Here is a 21506-nt window from a genome sequence, read left to right as displayed (position 1 = left end):
TTATATGAAGCAACCTGGTAATAAAAAAATAGAAGGAATGAGTCAATGGGACAATACATCAGAGTGGTTTCTGTAGGTTAATAGTTTTTGAGTCTTACAACATTTTACATTTTGGAATATGGATTTAAGACACCTTCTCACTAGACATTTAGAGTAATAACTTTGTTAAACAACTTTATTATAATTAAAAGACAGGCATGTTGCTTTTAAGTAGTCTTGAGTATTGACAAAAGGTAAGTCCTCAACTTCTTTCTATGAGCCAGGATGCGTTTCCCAAATAAAAAATTTGCATTGTAATTTGTTTCCAGTAGAGGATGAGAAGTGGAAGGAAAACACAACATGTAAAGCTGACAGTACGAATTTTACCAGATTTCAAAAAAGAATGATTAAACTTACAAAGTGATGTACTAATTCTTTTTGCATTTGTTTTCCTTTTGCTAAAACTGAAAGGATAAAATAGGAAGTTCAGCAAGAAAATGTTCAATAGAAAATAATATGAAGAATAGGGGTGTTAAGTAGATGAACTAAATCGGCTTCCTTGTTCCCTTTAAAAACTCAAAATTGTCTAGCACATGCATGTAGCTTTGCTTTTAGTATATAACATGAGTATATAGTGCTTCCTTTTGCAATTATCAAAATCATTGCTCTAAAATACCAGCATCTCAATCTGTAAAATTTGAGGCATGTGTGTGTACAAGTATTTTCTATAAGTCATGAATTTCTGTTTCCATGAAGTATTGAGTTTGATAATAAAAGCAATTTTACTTCTATCACTTAAAATTTTGATCCTAGGGCTGTCGAGAAAAAGTAAAGCAATTTCATAACAATTTAAATGAAGGAAGTGACATGTTAAATGATCCAGTAACTTGGCATTAGATTATTTATAGGACTATTTTCCCACTAAAATAAGCTGTATATTTTCCTCTGGAAATTCATTTCTTCATGGCACTGTGCTGTGTTAAACTGTGTGAACATTTGTGCTGAAATGGAGAGTGTGCTTTTTAATACCTAAGTGTTAGAATTTCAGCTGCTTTAGTTGAGACACAAAAAATTGTTACTGATCCAATAAAAGTATCAAAGGCCATACAGTAACCACTTGGTTTCATTCTTGAAAAGACTGATGAGAAGAGAAGTAGAGAAAGCTCATGTCTTTTTCTTTGTTTCTTTATAGGAGAATCAGTCTATTGATCATTGTACTAAAAATCCAGGTCAAAGTTAAGGCTCTGGAATGAGTGAATGCTTTTTTTTTTTTTTTAATTTAAAGATTTTTTTGTTTATTTCAGAGAGAGAGCACCAGTAGGGGGAGCTGCAGGCAGAGCTAGAGGGACAAGCAGACTCCCTGCTGAGCCGGGAGCCCAATGAGGGACTTGATCCCAGGACCCTGGGATCATGACCTGAGTGGAAGGCAGGCGCTTAACCGACTGAGCCACCCAGGTGCCCCTGAGTGAATGCTTTTGTAATTTATTTAACTAGAGGAGGGAAGAGGAAGAAACCTGGATTGTTCTTCTCTCAAGGAAGTGAGACTAAAGAAACAGCATCACACTTCCCCCAGAAATGTGAATGGAACTCTTTTACCTTAATAACTCTTTCTTGTTCTCCTTGTTGAGGGAGAGCAGTAGCAAACAGGATGGAGATTTGAGGAGCCAGTTGTTCTGGTGGGTGGTTCTCCTCCCGTAAATGTTCCTGGTAAGAAAGGCCTGCTGCTTGTGTTCTTTGAGGGGAAAAAAAAAGAGGCCACAAACAGGAAGAACTCCTTGACATTATAGAACTTTAAGTCCCTGGAAAATTGCTTTCTGAATAAAGTACAAGCTAGAAAAGCTGCCTAAGAGATGTTGCAGTCTAAGGACAAAAATACAGCCTAAAGGGGCTCGACTGCAGACAGCAGTTTTCTTTCCTTGTGTCCAGTGGAAGAGTTTTATTTCTCAGCAGAAGCTTACGGAGAGCTATATGAAATCTTAAAGTTCTTTTATGGTCCAGAAGGGAATGGATGCAGAGTTTGACAGGAGAGCTTTTTGTTTGATTCTGTCATACAGCATCATAATATTTAAGTCAGGGATAGTTTAGTTGGTTCATGACACGACCATGTGAGAGTTCTCGTAATAATCAGCACATGGCAGGTGCCTAAGAGTGAAAGTGAGATGGCCCAGAGGATCTGGTACGAGAGCCTGGTGCTGAGGGGAAGACCAGCGGGGGGCTTTTGGCACCACACGCTTACTCATGTTGTACAGTTTTCATTCTTTGAATCCCCTTTCAAAATGAGTCAAATAGGACTCCTGCTGTGTTCTGAGTAACTCTGTGGGAAATATCACTCCTTTTCTGTTGGTTGAATATAAATAGCTTAAAGGGGAAACAATAATGACTGGAGAGTGGCATTCAGGGAAAAGGGTCTTGTAACCCAGTTTGGGTTCATGACTGAAGAATTAACACTATATGACTTTTCTTCTAAGGCTTATTCATCCATGATGGAGTTTTAAGGCAGTTGTAATATAATAGTGATGAATCCTATTTGTAAAACCCCTGTTCAAAAGAATTCATCCTACTTTACTGACAACTGTTTTTTTCAACTGTCCTGTGAAGCAGAGAGACCAAAAAGTACTATTTCAAGCCTCCTGTTGGGGGAAACAGATACTCAGAAGTAGGGAAGTGCAGATAGATGCAATCAAGATCATCCAGTTATAATATAAAATTCCTCTCAGCAGATTGCACTTAGGTTCTGTGGCCAACTTTTTTCAGCCCATAGACCGTATCAGTTTACCAACAACAATAATAATATTGCTTAAAGGCAGTATTTATTGAGTATACACTGCGTGCCAAGCGCCATTCTAAGCACTTTAAACGCAGCGAATCCTTTGAAGTTCACTAGGGAACAAACGTATGGAGTGGAAATCACTGTTAACCCTACTTAGTAAGTGAGGAAACAATTACACAAAGGTGGCTTGCCTAAAGTCACATAACTAATGACAGAAGGAGAAACCAAACCTAAACAGTTGGGCTCCAGGGTCCATGTTCTTAATAATTATGCCATCCTCAATTTTAAAAATCTCCACAAAAACTATCCCATTTTTGTTTCAATGACTAAAAGAATACATGTGCATAACACTTAAGTTTTCATGGAAGGATTTACAGTATTTTAGAGGCTTTTATTTCTGTGTAGTTTATCAAGTTAGATAGCTGGTGGAAAATAATTTTCTAAATCTAAAAGGGAGTTTGGGGCACCACCTATATTATATATGGCTCTGAGCCTAGAAATTTGCAAGAACCACAATTTGGAAACCACCATCAAAGCCTCAAATAAAATTTTTTTAATAAAATTTCTAGGCTAACATGTGAAACTTAACCTGGAGATAAAACCTGGAGAAGAAAATTAAGTTTGAAGTGACAGACTCTTACTTTTCAGAGTATCTAAAATAATAAGCAGTAGATTCACCAATATAAAGTATAGTACCTATTTTTTTTAGTATAGTACCTTTAAATTAGAGATTTGGAACATTACAAGTTAGTTTGGAAGATAGTGTTTTGTTGCCTTGTAAAAGCTTAGAAAAGGGTATTCCCTCAGCAAAGAGAAATTATTTTATTGTCATTGATTAAAAAAACAATGGTAACAGAAAGGTCTCTAGTGTCAACTTACAGGGCTTTATGTGGGATAACTTATTCATGCCAGTATTTTCTATAAAATTTTTTCAACTTTATTCTAGCCACTGCCCCCCACCCCAGCCTTCAGCATTCTAATTCACATTGGTAAAAGGCTGAGCACCTGTTGAAGCTCCCCTGAAGGAACTGCAGCAGACTAAGCTCACTAAAAATAAACAAGGAAAGCAAAACTCCTATGTAGTAGAATATTGGGATGAAATGGGCATTCTTACTTTGTTTCCATTTAACTCCCAATTTGTTTCCATTTACCCTCCATTTAACACATGGTATTGTGTCCCTGAGTCACTTAAAGAGAGAACATTATCTAAAAATGCAGACATGGTATCAGAAAGGCAAACGAAGGTAAGTGGAGGGCAGTACGTGTGAGATGAAAGCCTTCAAGACCAGTGACAGGCACTTTTTCCAATCCTCCCTTACCTTACTCCTGGAACCTAGCACAGGAATCCTCAGGAGATGTGGGGCAGCATGGTCACACAAGCCACCAAGAATAATAATGGAGATGAGTTCAGCTCACCCAGCTGAGCTTTCTTCAACCACAGGATCATTCTCTAGCTCAAAGCTCAGGGGAGAAACAATGTGAAAACTATGTTTTCTTAATCTGTCATTGTGTGGGACATTCATTTTCTTTGCGAGGAAAAAATGAAAGATTCTGATCTCTACTGTTGTACAGGGAAAGATTTTCCAAAATAAGCATAGTAAGATATGGATGTCCACAAGTGAATTAGCATCCTAGATTTCAGTGAGTTGTCAAAGCTTAGGGAGTATGTTTATCCATCTCTCTGCAACCAGTATTGTGAATGAAATGGTTCTGGGGCTGGTTTGAAAAAGTATTGGAAATCCCTATTGTACACAGTCTGCCAGGGAATTTCTAAGAATGCTGAGTAGTGGAGGTACCTCCTTGTAGGTAGGACCTTATTGAACAGGGCATAGGAACTTCGTCCAAAGTTAATACAACATCCATGGAATGAGTCGTAAGATTAAGTTGTTAGGGCAACATGCTTACTACCTTTTAATACTTTAATAAGATTGGCCTGGGTCATTGCAAATACTCTAGCATGAACTTGCAGATACCAAGAGATGGAATGAAGGTGTGATCTGCCCCTGTTCACGTTATCTGCAGAGAGGATGGTGGATGCTCATTATTCATCCATGGATATCTGAACTCAGGAGCAGTTTCTTTGGTCTTGGAGGAAGAAACAAAGATAAAGATCTGATTTGTCACCAGAAGTTGCCTCTGTCTGAAAGTCCAGAGACTTGACTCCTTGGCACAGCTCTTGTCGGGACTAGCTGTGTAACCTTGGACAAACCATAAATTTCTTTCAGGCACAAGTTACTCAGTGGTCAGAAGAGGAGTTTTAATAGGTTGGTTGCTGAGGCCAGGGTCAGAACTAGATCTCAAGCTTCTCTAACTTGGGCAGGTTCTATAAGACCTGTTCTGTAGACCCGGGGAGTGTCATGGTAGATTTTCTTTGGTGTTAAAATGAATTAACCATCATAAGTTCCTCCATTTTCAGAAGAAATCAGTAATGTGGGCCACGGGTCTTAACCTAAAATTGGATGGACAGTCTTTTATTGTAACAGATGTGGAGAGGAAGAAATGCCCTAGTTTTGTTCGGTCCAATATGGCAGCCATGAGCCATGTGTGGCTAGTTGAATTTAAATTTAAATTAATTTAAATTAAATAAAAAATTTAGTTCCTCAATCATCCTAGCCCATTTCGAGTGCTCAGTAGCCACATGTGTCTGCTGTATTGGGCAGCACATACATGGAATTGCAGAAAGTTCTATTGGTCAACACTGTTTCAGACCTTTGCCCAGACCACAAACTGCAGCTATTTGTCCTCCCTTAGTGCAAGACATAGATGTTTGTGCCCTCGGATGACTGTGTCCATCTTTAAGGAATGAAAGAATGTGTTAAAACTCACGTGGACAAAGAATTATAAGACACTCTTCAGGCAAAAGATGTTGGCATTGAGCAAGAGTTTGAGAGAGATGGGGAGGTTAAAGGAAGGAATTAGGAAACACCCAAACCATTCTGTGCCTTGAGCCTTGGCTAGTCCTGAGCTTCTGTAGAACACAGAGCCCCTAGAGGGGTGTTCCTCGAGATACACTCACCCTATGATCCCAGAGATGGAGAAGTATGAGGAAAGCAGGTCTCCCTTTATCCCCAGGAAATCAGGGACCCTCTCAGTACTCGAGGGTGGGGAAAAGGTTAGTCATGTTGGGCTCATGTTTCAAAAGAGAAAGTTGTTACATAACTGGACTGGCAGGACAAGAAATGGTTCAGGCTTTCTGGAAATAGGTGAGAGGGATAAGCACTCTATCTAACAGCCAGCTCCTTAGGTGCAGGTCTGTGCAGTCAAAGCCAACGAATGTTTTAAGGCGTAAGCTTAAATATTTGTAAGAAAGCATCAGTGATATAAGGCTTTTCTACAGATTAGGCACCCTGGTTCTGCCTTCAGCCCTGCTGGCTAGGGGGCCATGCCAATGGGGAAAGGAAGAAATCAGAGGCAGGTGGCAAAAAGTGTAATTTTAGCTGCTGTCTGAAAGTCACCTGTGAAGGGAATCACCTTTCTCTTCTGGACCCACTTCCAGGTGCAGCTGCAGGGGACGATACTGAAGATGCTAGCACCGAGTTCACGGACAGCATCGAGGAGGAGGCTGCCCACAATAGCCACCAGCAAGTAAGTCCAAGTCAGGTTCTGGGTTCCCAGGGTGGAGGGCTCAGAGCCCTTTGGGGTCTGGTGGTCTCCTGCAGCCCTTGTGAGCCTAGAGGAAGAAGCTATCTTTTTATAAAAACCACTTCCCAGTCTTCCTTCCGCCCTCCCTGAGCTTCCCAGCCACCTTGCCAGCCAACCCCTACCCTCATTCCACTTTTCTCTCCAATCCACTTTTTTTTTTTTTTACTCTTTCTCTGTCTTACCCCTCCTTCCCACCTTTGCCCCTCTGTGCCATCTATAGCTATAGCTTCAGAAGAAGGTTTACTTACAAGAACATGGACAGTTCCCCTTTTGGGTTTTTGTATCTGAAACACACCACAGAAGACAGGGAGTCATCGGAGGGCTGCTTGGGGAGGTGGCAGGCCTAAGACCTGCTTCAGGAGAGTGCTTTCTGAGAACCTCCAAGAGGATTGGAATGCTTCCAAAGCAGGGATCTGTCTTGGTGAAAGCTCGTTACACAAAAGAGAAGTCTGTTGGGCAACCTGACAGACCACCCAGGTTGGGACACATCAGTGACCAGCAGGTGACACTTCAAGAGCAAGCCCCCATCAAACCTCAGAACTTGGTACCAAGGCTGAAACACTGTTCCCACCAGCCGTCAGTGAAGGTGTAACCAGCATGTTCGAAAGCTCAAGAGTTGAATATCCTGGACCTCAGAGATTAAGTCACTGACAGTGATCCCATTGCACTCACTGGCCCTCCTATGTGTCTCCTCCTTGCATAGTGACACTTAGCAATCACATCTCCTACATGTGAGTCTCTGAGTTATTAAGGAGAAAGTGGATCATTGGTATCCATCCTTCTGCAGAAGTAGCTGGGCTTTTCCAGTGGTAGCTTCCTTGGAGCTATTAGAAAAACTGCTGGGAAAATGAGGCTTTCTAGGTCTGCCTCTTTATCTCCTGTACAAGAAAAAGAGGAGACCAACAAAAAGAACTACATGAGCATTCCTCAAATCTCACTGGACTTGGCATAGTCTTTGGCTCTTGAGGACATGAGCAGTTAGTTGTCTGGGCTACCTCATGTCCTCAACACCATTTCTTTACCTTCTACCAAGATCCACTTTTTGTTACTCTAGCCATACCTGACCCTTACTTCTCCCTTAAATTCTTGCATGAGTTCCACTTCTCCTTTTGCTTGAACAGCTTCTTCTAACTCCTTCTAACCAATGCTTGTGACTTTAATTATGTATACTGCTGCCTCTCCAGACAGATCCCTCTGCCTTGCACTCCTTAATGTCACTGAGGAGCTTTGGGGAGAAGAGAGGGATCTGCAAGATAAACAAATGTCCACTCTAAGAGTTAGATTGGGAAGTCAACTGGTCACTGGTGGTTATTGCTGCTGTGGACAGGATTAGCTTCAGAAAAAGTGAACCAGAGACACAGATGTGAAGACAGCCAGATTCCTTCCTATAGCATAGCATGGAGCAAATGACCAGACCACATACTGAGAAGGTCATTTCAACCCTGGAATAAACCTTTACATTGGGGCATGTGTATTTCCCTTGCAATGGCTGCCCTATTATGTGGCAGAATTACTTAATAAATTATTAGTTAACCTTTGGATTAGGGCTTGACTCATGATAGACAAATTTATATACCTGCTGGATGAAGACTATCTTGGGAAAGCATCATTTTCTTTCCATCACCTTTCCTTGAAAATCAGTCTCCAGTTTTGGGTAGGAGGAACCATGGTGTATGAAATCATTGTAAATTCACTTCAACTTTTCTGGAGTTTGAGGGTGTGACTCTCCTGCTGCCAAATAAATAAAGCTTGTTTTGCCATAACTGTTTTGTGTCCAGATTCTCAAAACTCTGTTTGCTGGTTTCCGGGGAATTAGGCTCTGAGTTCCTCCTTGCTGTGTCCTTGGAAGGTAAACTTTACTCAACACCAGGCTACCTTCCTACCTCAGGCATACACAGACTTCCCCTAACAAACAAATCCCACTTTGTGTTCCTTCTAAGGCAAGAGCTATCTTTTAGCCAAAGCAAGTTGCTGCATCCTTATTTTTAGACTCACTCACATCAGGAAGTCTCAAGTCTGGCTATGTTGGTAATTTTCCCCAGGTATCTTCCACAAAATCCCATTCTCGAGCAAATGTAAGGTCTGTAATAAATAACTAGGAAATGCCTGTGAAATGAATCAAGCATTGCCTTTCTTCATCTGAACTTGTGCAGTGGAAAAAAAGTTAATCAAGAATCAAGATTCCAATGCAATGAAAGAGAAAAAAGTCAGTAGACTTAGTGTGAAGAACTTGAGAAAAAATCATGAATGCCCTTCACGCATGTGAGAACTGATTTACATTGTGAGACATATGTCATAGGGTAAAAACAAAACAACTTGATTCAAACAAGAGATCAGATGTGCACATAGATTTCTGTAGGGTAAAAGGAAACCCAGCACACACACAAAAAGTTTAATTATACCATGGAAGCAATAGAACAGATTAATTAGGAAATGACCAGTGGGGAGGAACCTGTAAGAGATATAATTAACAACAGACCTAAAGGATTCATACTACCACCACACATACTGAAAGCCCTGGGGTTTTATTTGGGGAAAATATAGAAATATCACCTTTCTATAGATGAGAAAGAAAAACTGATTAAAAAGCTAGATTCTGAGTCATTTTTCATGCATTTACATTTCAACTTTAAAGATAAGTTAGCCTAAAGTAAGCTCCCTTTGACACAGAACCCAAATTAGCCTGGAAACAAATCATAGCTCTATTTTCTAATTTTAAAGGGGGAAATTAGACCAGGTGTACCTTCAGGCCCTTTCTGGTATTGACATTCTGTGGTTCTTAATTTTTTCTTTTTAAAGAAACTAGGTATATTTAAATCAATGGAAGATAACATACATTCAGAAGGCAGTTTAAAAATAGGTATAGCGGGGGCACCTGGGTGGCTCAGTTAGTTGGGCATCCAGCTCTTGATCTCAGCTCAGGTCTTGATCTCGGGGTCATGAGTTCAGGCCCTATGTTGGCTCCTTGCTGGGTGTGGAGCCTACTTAAAAAAAAAAAAAAAAAGATAGGCATCATTAAAGTGAGTTTTTTTTTTTTTTTAGATTTTATTTATTTGAGAGAGAGAGCATGAGCACGGGGGTGGGGGAGGGGGAGAGGGATAAGCAGACTTCCCTGCTGAGCTGGGAGCCCGATATGGGGCTCAATCCCAGGACCTCAGGATCATGACCTGAGCCAAAGGCAGACGCTTGACCGAGTGAGCCACCCAGGTGCCCCGAAGTGAGATGTTATTTTTAAACAGAAGGAACACTTAGGTTTTAGAGAAGAATAAAGTGCCCATATTCAAAGCTGATGGCAATGTTTATTTATTTTTTTTAAAGGGTTCATTTATTTATTTGAGAGAGAGAGAGCACAAGCAGGGGCAGAGGGGGAAGCAGACTCCCCACTGAGCAGGGAGCCCGATGTGGGGCTCGATCCCAGGACCCTGAGATCATGACCTGAGCTGAAGACAGACACTTAACCTGACTGATCTACCCAGGCACCCCGGCAATGTTTATTTTAGTTAAATTAGTTGGAAAGGGTTTATACAGAAAGGTAACATCACATGGTTGAAATGAAGGGTTGAGGTCCAAAATTTTCAAAAGTGGTCTTATCCAGTCCCCCTTTCTTTATCTTGTCCCAAGTGCTTGATGGCACACGCGGAGATAGGCCAGTCTAACTGAGCCCGGCAGCAGAGCCAGGGAGACAAATGTCAGGCTCGGAACCCTAGGAATGCCTGGGAAATGAGCAACTGTGTCTATGCATCTTTCTTCATTATCTCTTTGCAACCTCAACTGCTGTTCTACTAAACGCCATGGCACATACATATGGTGCACCCATGCCGTGAATCGACTCTACCCATACAGCCTAGGTCTCACCATGCTCAGTTACAAGCAGAAGTTTGTGGCTTTGTGCCAGGCCAAGCAGCTCTCTCGATCATTGATCCATTGAAGCTGCTCAGGGCCCTGTTCTGTTCAATATATTTGTGACCTGAATGAAGGTATAAAGCATATAATTAATTCTACAAATCATCCCCAACTGAGTGGCTACTACTTGATTTGTGGAGATGCACATAAAATATTTTGAGGACTTGGATCATTGAGAAATGATTCTGGATAGCCAGAATGAATTTACCAGTGACAAGTACAAGTCACACTATTTTTTTTTAAGATTTTATTTATTTATTTGACAGAGAGAGACACAGCGAGAGAGGGAACATAAGCAGCGGGAATGGGAGAGGGAGGAGCAGGCTTCCCGCAGAGCAGGGAGCCCGATGCGGGGCCCGATCCCAGGACCCTGGGATCACGACCCAAGCTGAAGGCAGATGCTTAATGACTGAGCCACCCAGGCGCCCCCAAGTCACAGTATTAATACAGATAGAAGAAACCGCATGAGCCAGAAATAGCTGTGGGAGAGAGGTGGGAAGCTGGGGGATCAAAATGGACCCGAAGCTAAGTAGAACCCCAAAGTGCAGTTAACGGAGAGGAGAAAGAAGCAACGTGGCATTGGGATGTATTAAGATAAATATTGGACGGATGGACAAGAAATGCTTGCACTAAAATACTTAGTCATACACTGAGTGGGTTCTCAGACCCAGGTTTTGGTTTCTAAACTTTTATAAGTGTGGGGGAACCTGGAGAGGAACCCAAGATGAACAATAAAGTCTTTAAAAAACTCTCCTTTGAGGAAAAGCTACGTGATCTGCTTGAGTTGATGCACGGAAGAGTAACTTCAGGAGTATCCACAAAACATAGAAAGGTGTTGGGAAGTTATTTCCACCTTTTTTTCCTCTCAGGTGCTGAGATTTGTAGAGAGAGTTGGCCTGGCAGCATCAGCACGAGGGTGATAGCCAACAAGTGGGCAGGTGGTCTCACTTAACTTCTCCGTAGTTACAGGGCGGGATTCTCCTGCTGCCGGTGAAATTAAGCTGCTGTTTTACCTGTAGCTGAGTGCCTTCCATTTTAGTCTTCCTTTTTAGGGCCTGAGGTGCAGGCTTGGTCTTATGCTTTGAGAGCTGGTGTCTCAAACCGAGATCTTTGTAGTCAAGGACTCCGATGTTGTGGCGTCAAGGAAGTTTCCTGTCTTGTAAGAAGCCTCTCAGGGGACTCTGTCCCCCAGGAAGAGAAGAATCACAGCATCCACACTCTCCAGTCCTGTGTAAACATCATGTGTTTGCATTGGGTTTTTATTTATGATGTGCTTGTGTGTTTTTCTCACCCACATCTGGATGCTGCTCTTCCTGCCCATGGCGGCAATCACCCCTGCTCTCTTGTGTCCTCCCCACCCAGGCCAGTCTCCAGGGCCCTTATGGCTGAGAAGTCCTTAGGGTGAGCTCATTTTAGGGCTGCCTTTTTTGTTCCCATTAAAGGCTGTTTTTGCAGGGTGCCCAGGTGGCTCCGTTGTTAAACATCTGCCTTCGGCTCAGGTCGTGATCCTGGGGTCCTGGGATCAGCCCCGCATCGGGCTCCCTGCTCGGCAGGAAGCCTGCTTCTCCCTCTCCCTCTGCTGTTCCCCTGCTTGTGTGCCCTCTCTCTCTGTGTCGCTCTCTGTGAAATAAATAAATCTTAAAAAAAAAAAAAGGCTGCCTTTGCAATCTGATGTTCCTCTAGGATCCTCTTTCATGACCTAACTTCTTTAAATTATGATTTTCTTTCAGCTCATCAAGGTGGCCTTGGAGAAGAGCCTGGCAGCCGTGGAGACCCAGAATGCATGTCTTCCCCCTCCTTCCTCAACAGGAGGGGACAGTCACAGAGGTCTTCAGGAGGAAATGCTCCACCTGAGGGCTGAGATCCACCAGCACTTAGAGGAGAAGAGGAGAGCTGAGGGGGAACTGAAGGAGCTAAAGGCTCAAATTGAGGAAGCAGGATTCTCCTCTGTTGCCCACATCAGGTAGGACACTGCCCAGAGGAGGAGAGCCTGCCCATCGAGAGGCCACTGGAGCCAAGGAGTTCACCCCACTGCAGTCAAGGCATTTGTGCTGCTGTAGGGCTTCTTAGTCCACCTGCCAAACTCCATGCGTTAATGGTTCAAATTCTTTAGAGACAACTCAGTAATACTGGATAATGGTGATCATTCAAACGATTTAAATCTGGTCTTAATTCGGTCTAATAGTGCCCATTATTAGCCACATAGTCACGAGTGAAAATCTCCCAGCTGTATGCCAAGGTATTGCTCTTTTGCACTGACTGGAACATATTGAGGAAGGTCCTACTGCCCATGATGCTTCACTGCTGCATGTGGAACCAGAATAGTCCATGAGAGAGGAGGATTTATACAGGGGCCCCTTCATCTCCCCTCAGCTCTCTCTTAACAGCATGAATCCCTAAATCATGGAATAGCAATTTTCATCATCTCTGCTGTTTTGTTAACTTTACAAAAGTGGCATATAGCTGATTCATTGGTTAGATTGGCCACTCTGTGTTTGTTTGTTTAAAGATTTTGTTTGTTTATTTGACAGAGAGAGACACAGCGTGAGAGGGAACACAAGCAGGGGGAGTGGGAGAGGGAGAAGCAGGCTTCCCGCGGAGTAGGGAGCCCAATGCGGGGCTCGATCCCAGGACCCTGGGATCATGACCTGAGCTGAAGGCAGACGCTCAACAACTGAGCCACCCAGACTTCCCTGTTTTTTTTTTTTTTATTATTCATTTATTTGAGAGAGAGACAGAGATAGTGAGGGAACACAGGCGGGGAGGAGAGGGAGAAGTAGACTGCCTGCTGAGCAGGGAGCCTGACACAGGGCTCGATTCCAGGACCCTGGGATCATAACCTTAGCCGAAGGCAGATGCTTTTTTTTTTTTTTAAAGATTTTATTTATTCATTTGACAGAGAGAGACAGTGAGAGCAGGAACACAAGCAGGCCTCCCGCTGAGCAGGGAGCCCGATGTGGGACTCAATCCCAGGACCCTGGGATCATGACCTGAGCCGAAGGCAGATGCTTAACGACTGAGCCACCCAGGCGCCCCCGAAGGCAGATGCTTAACCAACTGAGCCACCCTGGCGTCCCTGGCCACTCTGTTTTTAATGGCATTTTTTCAAAAGATGCTTGGAGAACATGCTGATGATGTAGGGCTAATCTGTTCATTCATTCATTCATCCCTGAGGGTCATAATCATTGTGGGCCTGTTGTTTAGAACACAGCAATGCAAGTGTACAATTTCTAACTCATGCCCTATTGTTTCCCTGCCTATTAGGTGCCACTTAAACGTCCCCAAGTCATAGAATAATATTAGCGCTGAAAAGGACCTTGGCATGTAGCCTAATCCTTATTTCACAGTCAAGGAAAGTCCAGTCCAAAAAGTTCTAGCAACTTGCTCAAAGTTGCATATTAGTCTATGGCTAGACCCCTGCCTCCCAATTTTTAATATCTAAGCCTTTTCTTCTATGCTGTATACTTTGTCGAACAATCTTGGAAATATTCTTGTGATCATCCTTCATGCTGGGTTTTTTTTTTTACTCTGAATTATCATATTTCTTTTTTCTTTTTTTTAAGAGAAAGAGTGAGCGAGAGCATGCATGCAAGGAGGGGGAGGGGTAGAAGGAGAGGGAGAGAGAATCTTAAGCAGGCTCCATGCCTGGCACGGAGCCTGATGTGGGGCTCAATCTCACAACCCTGAGCTCATGACCTGAGCTGAAATCAAGAGTCAGATCTTAACCGACTGAGTCACCCAGGCACTCCCATGATATTTCTTTCTACTGAAGTGAAATTCTACTTAAGTGAAAGCATAAGTTGTTGTTGTTTTTAAACAAGCTCTATGCCCAGCGTGGGGCTTGAACTCACAACCTCAAGATCAAGAGTCGCATGGTCTGCTGACTGAGCCAGCCAATTCAGGATTCTAAGACACCCAATCTAGGGAGATACCCACCTGCTAATCCTTCCAGGTGTGAATTACTAGTCTCCTTTGCCTCTTCTAGTCAGCAGTTCTCAATTTAGCATGCTTAAGGATCAGCTGCAGAACTTAAGTAAAATGTAGATCCATAGGCCTTAGCTCTAAAGTTTTTTTGTTTTTTTTTTTTAACAAGCACCTCATAGGATTCTGATGTTAGTACTTTTCAGGTCTGCAGCTGGTATAGCAGAATAAAATGATCCTCTGCCGCAGACCCTGAGCTGACCGGCCATATATGCAATTTCATTTAAGCATCCAGTGACTCCACTAGGTACGGGTTATCCTTATTTTATATAAAAGGAGACGGAGGCTCAAAGAGGTTAAGTGAACTGTCTATTTAAATGAATTGCCTTGTTAAAGCCATGTTTTTTTGTTTTTTTTTTAATCACTTCCATCCAACCCTGGTGAAGGGTTTGGTGGGAAGAAAGGATGGAGTCTAGGATGTCTTGGTGAAAATTAGTTGTTTATCCATTTTATTTCTTATACAAATATGAATGTTTTTCGTGGTAGGCACTGTGAAGGCCCTGGGGATACAGGGTGAACAGGGCAGAGAGTCCCTGACCTCATAAAGATGATCTATCACAAGAGCTAGACATAAAGCAAATAATTACAGAAGTACATTTGATTGTAGTTCTGATTGGTATTATTTATTTCTTATTTTCCTAGGTCCCAATTTCTCATCCAGGGGTTGAAAACTGACCAATGATAATTAATAGAATTGTAGAACCCATAATAAATTTGTCCCAGGCAAGGTCTTCCTTATTTTTTTTTCTTAACACTGTAAGTACCCTTGTTTATTCCAGAGGCCACTGAAAATTAGAACATGAGGCTGAGGGGGCATCTGGGTGGCTCAGTCGGTTGAGCTTCTGCCTTTGACTCGGGTCATGATCTCAGGGTTCTGGGATTGAGTCCCGTGTTGGGCTCCCTGCTCAGCGGGGAGCCTGCTTCTCCCTCTCCCTCTGCCTGCCGCTACTTGTGCTCTCTTGCTCTCTCTCTCTCTAACTCAAATAAATAAAATCTTAAAAAAAAAAAAAATGAGGCTGAATGACCAAAGACAACTTGACAAGGTGTGTTGAGTCCAAGATTTTTAGGGATTGTGTTGCCACCAAGTAGCTGTGGTAGTGCGGGCAAGTCTCTCTTCCTGAGTTTTGGTTTCCTTGTCTATAAAATAAGGGAGCCCTTGTTGGTCTCTGAAGTTGCTTCATGTTTTGGGGTGTCTCTGAGTCTCTGCTGGACCGAGATGGGAGCTACAGGAATTGAGGCCGAGAGAGGAGCCAGCCCCTCATTGTGTGTGTGTGTGTGTGTGTTTCCTGCAGGAACACCATGCTGAGCCTTTGCCTTGAGAATGCAGAGCTGAAAGAGCAGATGGGAGAAGCAATGTCTGATGGATGGGAGATTGAGGAAGACAAGGAGAAGGGCGAGGTGACAGTGGAAACTGTGGTAGCCAGAGGGGGTCTGAATGAGAATAGCCTTCAGGCTGAGTTCAGAAAGCTCCAGGGAAAACTGAAGAATGCTCACAACATCATCAACCTCCTCAAAGAACAGCTGGTGCTGAGCAGCAAGGACGGGAATAGTAAGCTTAGTCCAGAGCTCCTTGCGCCCCTGGCCCGGGAGATCGACAGAATGAACACAGAGCTGGTCGGTTCTCCTGAGAAGCCCCAACACCAAGAAGAGGAGCACGTGACCATAAGGCCCTGCCCCAGACCCCAGAGCCTTGACCTTGGGACTCCCCTCACCGTGGATGGCCACCAAGTAAGTGTGGGATTAGATGGAATGAAAGACCTGTGGAGAAGGGCTGGAGGTAACAGTTCTGCCCCCGTGGGTCAGAAGGGACTGAGACAAGGGCACCTTTGCCCCCCAAGTAGTGGTAATAATGGTCCTCACACGTTCAGCCTTTAGAAAAGTTTTTACAGCATTATCTCATAAATATTACTTGGGTAATTAATTTTTCATAAATATTTCTTCAGCGCTTAATTTTCCAGATAACGCACCAGGCATTGGGCAGAAGGCAGCAAGCCCTGGTCTCTGCCCCATAAGTACTCGGTACGGTGGGGAAAGATGGCACAAAACAGATCATTTCAATGGGATGCTTATAGGGATGCCTGGGGGTTAAGGCAGCCCAGACAAGTGATGTGTTATGACATCTCTCCTTATCACTGCCATTTTCGTCACAGCTCATCCCAGGTGTCTGTTCCTGAGCCACAGGAAGGGCTATCGGGATCCTTGTAAGGGGAGGGGCTCTGCTGAGTATTGAGTAAATGGAGACTATAGAGGATTCGGGGGTGGGGAACAAGGGTGGGGCAGGAGCACAGGGAGAGATGAGGAGAGGTTTCTACCCCCCCTCTTTTCAACCCCTGAACCAGTGTTTACTGAGAGCTTCTCAGTGGACTCTACTGGCACTGTACCATGTGCTGTAGATACAGAGATGAATAAAACATTATCCTAGCTCTGCAGGAGCTCAGAGCTGGAAAGCAAGCCACTACCAAATGGCGTGAGGAATGCTGTAACAAACCCATGAATAAAGTCCACAGGGTTCAGAAAGGGAAGGGGCCATGACTGCCTGGTCCCTGTGCTGGCTCTTTTCACAGCTGGATAACCGGTCCCAGGCCCGAGACCCTGGGCCTCAGTCAGAATTCAGCCTTCTGGAATCCACCAAGCACCTGCGCTCTCAGCTGGCTCAATGCAGACAACGCTATCAGGATCTCCAGGAGAAGCTGCTGATATCAGAAGCCACGGTCTTTGCCCAGGCCAACCAGCTGGAGAAATACAGAGTCATGCTTAGTAAGTCTTAGGTTCACCATCACCAGGGCGTCTGTCTTCTCACTGAGAAGCTACATGCTTTGCAGACTTCCCTTTTCTTCCCCAGCCTCAAAACAAATTTAATCCTGACCAGGGTCCTAGAACTGTGGAAATGGATATTTAACTTCAGTGTTTGCACCTGGCAGAGAAGAATAAAGAACAAAGCAAGTTTGCAGTGAGCATATAGGGAGGAAATGGGCTAACATCTAGGTTTGCTGATTTCTGGTATAGTCAGCAAAATGCTTTACGTCTCTCAACATATACTGATGGTTTCTCTCTTCCTCTTGGCACCAAATCCTATTCTTCAAAAATACATCCTCACCATTGGTTTAGAATCCATGCTTTTGAATAGAACTTCCTGCGGTGATGGAAATGCTTATGAAGCACGTGAAATGTGGCTAGTTCAACTTGGGAGTTTTATCTAATTTTAATTAATTTAAAATGAAGTAGTCACATTTGGCTAGTAGCTATCTTATAGAACAGTATGGATCTCGATGTTTTAGGACTCTAAATTAGTTCAGCTCCATTCACGTGTTTACTGAGCCTCTGTGGATAAAGCCCTTGCTAGTTTCACTGGGGCTTCTAGGGATGATAATATATATAATACCCAACCTAAAGATGTCTGGTCCCCACAAAACCTCAGTTGTTGTAGTGAGATCATCAGTGGCAGACATGGGCTCATCCTGGTGGAAGAAGTCCTGTCTGGAGTGGGTGGTCTCTTCTCCCACTTGAGTCCAAAGAAGCATCCATCCCACTCTGCCTTTGACCTCCCTGCCCCCTGAGGGCTAAGGCATGTGCCACTGAGGTTGAGGGGGTATGTGGGACCTTCAGAGCCTCTGTGACACCCTCTGTCTCTTCCTGAGCAGGTGAATCCTTGGTGAAGCAGGACAGCAAGCAGGTGCAAGTGGACCTCCAGGATCTGGGCTATGAGACCTGCGGCCGAAGTGAGAATGAGGCTGAGCGGGAGGAGAGCACCAGTCCCGGTAGGAACACAAGGGCAGGGCTCACCTGGCCTCCCTGGAGTCGGCCTTCATATCCAGCAGCTGCTGGCCAGTCCCACACCTGAAGAGGAGTAGGGCTGAGGGGTTATTGTAGACTGAAGGGGACCCAGGACCAGTGAGGCACGGGAAGCTTGGCAGAGAACTCTTGTCCAACACGAGGCTGAGTATGAGTTGGAACGTCTCTAATTAGTTTTCAACATACTGCTGTTAATTAAAAGAAGAAAAGTTTTATCCAACAGATGATCATCTAAGGCTGACTTTTTAATGAAGAGACCAGATGAGCTTTTGCAGATATGCAAACCCTAAGCTAAAAAACCTGTTTTTCCGTCATAGAAGGACTTTGACTGTAGGGACACCCACCAAACTGAAATGGAGAAAAGAGAAAACACTTAGTGCAGTAGAAGGTGACTGTACCTGACCTGCAGGGCTGTTGAGGGGATAAGAAATACCATGTTTGAACGCTAATAAAGCACGGGCCTGAATAAAGTAACCACCTCAACTTCTGCTCTAGTAATTCCTATCCCCAGCACCAAAGCTACCTCCAGCTACAGCAGCAGGAGAGGTGTAGCTTTATTCAGGAAGATGTCTTTGTCTTTTCTCAGAGTGTGAGGAGCACGACAGCCTCAGGGAAACAGCCCTGGTGGAGGGGCGCCTGGGCTCACCAGCGGCCAGCCCCCCGGGAACGAAGCCCTTGGAGAGCCCTCGAGGGAAGCAGGAGGAGTTCCAGGCATCTGGAAAGTCGGAAGACATCTCTGTCCTACAAAAGGACATCAGAGACCTGAAGGCCCAGCTGCAGAATGCCAACAAGATCATTCAAAACCTCAAGAGCCGGGTCCGGTCCCTCTCGGTTACAAGTGACTATTCATCTAGTCTGGAGAGACCGCGAAAGCTGAAGGCCATTGGCACCCTCCAGGGATCTTCACCTCATAGTGTCACTGACGAGGATGAGGGGTGGCTGTCTGATGGCACTGGAGCTTTCTACCCCCCGGGGCTTCAGGCTAAAAAGGATCTGGAGAGTCTGATCCAGAGAGTGTCCCAGCTGGAGGCCCAGCTCCTGAAAACTGGAGTGGAAGGGAAGCTGGCAGAGGAGCTGAGATCAGCCTCATGGCCTGGGTAAGGGGGGCACTCTTTGGACCCTTATTTGGTTGGTGACGTCTAAGTTTGTGTTGGAGGTGAGCTAGCCCAGGCAGGTAGAAGAGAGAACCCATTGGGGCGATCAGAAGAGCACCTACTTAAATGCTAGGCCTAGGGGCGCCTGGGTGGCTCAGTTGGTTAAGTGACTGCCTTCGGCTCAGGTCATGATCCTGGAGTCCCAGGATCCAGTCCCGCATCGGGCTCCCTGCTCAGCGGGGAGCCTGCTTCTCCCTCTGACCCCCCCCTTCCTGTACTCTCTCTCTCTCTCTCTCTCTCATTCTCACTCTCTCAAAATAAATAAATAAATCTTTAAAAAAAATAAATAAATGCTAGGCCTAGATCCAAAGAAAGGTCAGTAGGCCCTGCTAGGAGACACCAGTCTCTGGGATTTCCTCTCAGGAGTCTATTAGTAAAGCGACCGGATATGTGGTGTAGCAGGAAGACTGGAGCCAGACTGCCTGGGTCTGAATCCTAGCTCTGGCACTTTCTAGCCATACAACTTACTTAGACTCTCTGGGCCTCTTTCCTTACCTATTAAACGAGGAGGGTAAGAGAACCTATCTCAGTGGGTGGTTTATTGGATTTAAGTGAATTAGTACAAGTGCTTATAATTGTCTAACATACATTCAGCTCTCAGTACTACTTACATAACTGTTACTGTTACTGATACTTTGTGTTGAAAAACACTGGGTAGACTTCTATCTGGGTCTCTGTCCTTGTTATCTCTACTGAGTATTAAACCATCCAAAACCTTAGTGGCCTCAAACAATAATTTACGTGGATTGAGGGGGCCCGGCAGGATGGCTCTCGCTTGGGGGGTGGGGTCTCTCCTGGAACTGCCATCCGATGGTGGCTGGCGCTGGACATAGCTTCTTCCTTCACGCGTCTGGAGATGTGGTGCTCCTTGGCTTCTCTCTTTCCCCCGTGGCTTCTTGTCTTCCAGGGTCTTTCTTCCTGGGATGGGCCTCTCATGGGATGGTGGTCTCAGGGTAGTTCTACTTCTACACGACAGCTGGCTTCCAACAGACAGGAAGTAGATGTTGCCAGGACAGTTAAGAGCTACTCCCGTTCTTCGCACAGTGTCACTTCCATCATTATCTCGGTCACAGTGGTCACAGAGCTTGCCCACATTTAAGGAGGTGGAGAATAGCTTCTACCTGCTAATGAGAGAAGGGGCAAAGGCACATTGCGAAACATCGTGTGGCACAGGAACTTGCTTAGCGGTCATCTTGGCAAAATACAGTCTGCCGTAATATAGATGGTCTTCCAAATAGAAGGCATTTAAGAGCCTATCTAGACTTAGGATTAAGTGATTCTTCCCCCCCCCCCCGCCCAAGTTCATGTATTTATTTATTTTACGTAATCTCTCCACCCAACGTGGGGCTTGAACTCCTGACCCTGATATCAAGAGTCGCGTGCTCTTCCAACTGAGCCAGCCAGGTGTCCCAGGATTGATTCTAATCACTGAATTTATTTTTATTTATTGTGTTTATTGAGTACTCAGTAAATACATTTAGTGTTTCTTGAGTATCAACTGTGAATCTACACTCTCCTAGTCCTGTGAGGAATGTAAAATTTGGCACTGTATTTACCTCCACAGGACTTAGGATTCTCCTGGATGTCTGACTAACATATACAAAACAGTGTAAGAGCAATGACACACTAAATTGATGTCATGTATTAGAGTGGGATTTACTCTTAAATACCTTCTTTGGTCTCTGTACCAGAATTCAGCCTGGGGGAGCTCCTTAGAGATGTTCTCACGAAAATCTCTACCGAAGGCCCATAATTTAACATTCACTCGTTTTCATTCTTACTTTTTCCTCTTGTTTCCTGTATTAGGAAATATGATTCCCTGATTCAGGATCAGGCCCGAGAGCTGTCATACCTACGCCAGAAGATACGAGAAGGGAGAGGTATCTGTTATCTTCTCACCCAGCATGCAAAAGATACAGTAAAATCTTTTGAGGACCTTCTTAGGAGTAATGACATTGACTACTACCTGGGGCAGAGCTTCCGGGAGCAGCTTGCCCAGGGAAGCCAGCTGACAGAGAGGCTTACCAGCAAACTCAGCACCAGTAAGTTGGCCCCACAGAGCTTTGGCACACACTCGGTCACTCCCACAGCCCCAGGCCCAGGTGGCCACCACAGCTCCAGCACGGCCTTTTAACCCAGGGTCCTGCTTCCACTTCATTTCCTGGGGCCATTACAGGATCAGGACTGGGGAGCATTGAGGAGGAACACAGGGTTGGGGAGGTCATGATTGCAGTGGCAGAAACTGGAGCACTTGTGGCAAGTGACCTTTAGGGAAGCAGGCTGTG

At 44.4% G+C, this 21506-nt stretch overlaps 1 protein-coding gene across 1 annotated transcript in view; it reads left to right on the top strand.

Annotated features, from left to right (window-relative positions):
* The window catches only part of PDE4DIP (phosphodiesterase 4D interacting protein), a 213345-nt gene that overhangs the window by 166186 nt on the left and 25653 nt on the right, over positions 1 to 21506 (top strand). Inside the window, exons 18-24 of the mRNA XM_028101957.2 lie at positions 6246 to 6334; positions 12025 to 12257; positions 15568 to 16003; positions 16840 to 17032; positions 17917 to 18033; positions 18654 to 19164; positions 21028 to 21263. Of these exons, the coding sequence (XP_027957758.2) occupies positions 6246 to 6334; positions 12025 to 12257; positions 15568 to 16003; positions 16840 to 17032; positions 17917 to 18033; positions 18654 to 19164; positions 21028 to 21263 (1815 nt within the window). The remainder of the gene's footprint in view (positions 1 to 6245; positions 6335 to 12024; positions 12258 to 15567; positions 16004 to 16839; positions 17033 to 17916; positions 18034 to 18653; positions 19165 to 21027; positions 21264 to 21506) is intronic.

This window comes from Eumetopias jubatus, unplaced genomic scaffold (assembly GCF_037043125.1).
Source record: "Eumetopias jubatus isolate StellerSeaLion01/CBP00866 unplaced genomic scaffold, mEumJub1_p1.0 scaffold_4, whole genome shotgun sequence".
NCBI lineage: Eukaryota > Metazoa > Chordata > Mammalia > Carnivora > Otariidae > Eumetopias > Eumetopias jubatus.
The sequence above is the reverse complement of the archived record's forward strand: the minus strand, read 5'-3'. Positions and strand labels throughout refer to the sequence as shown.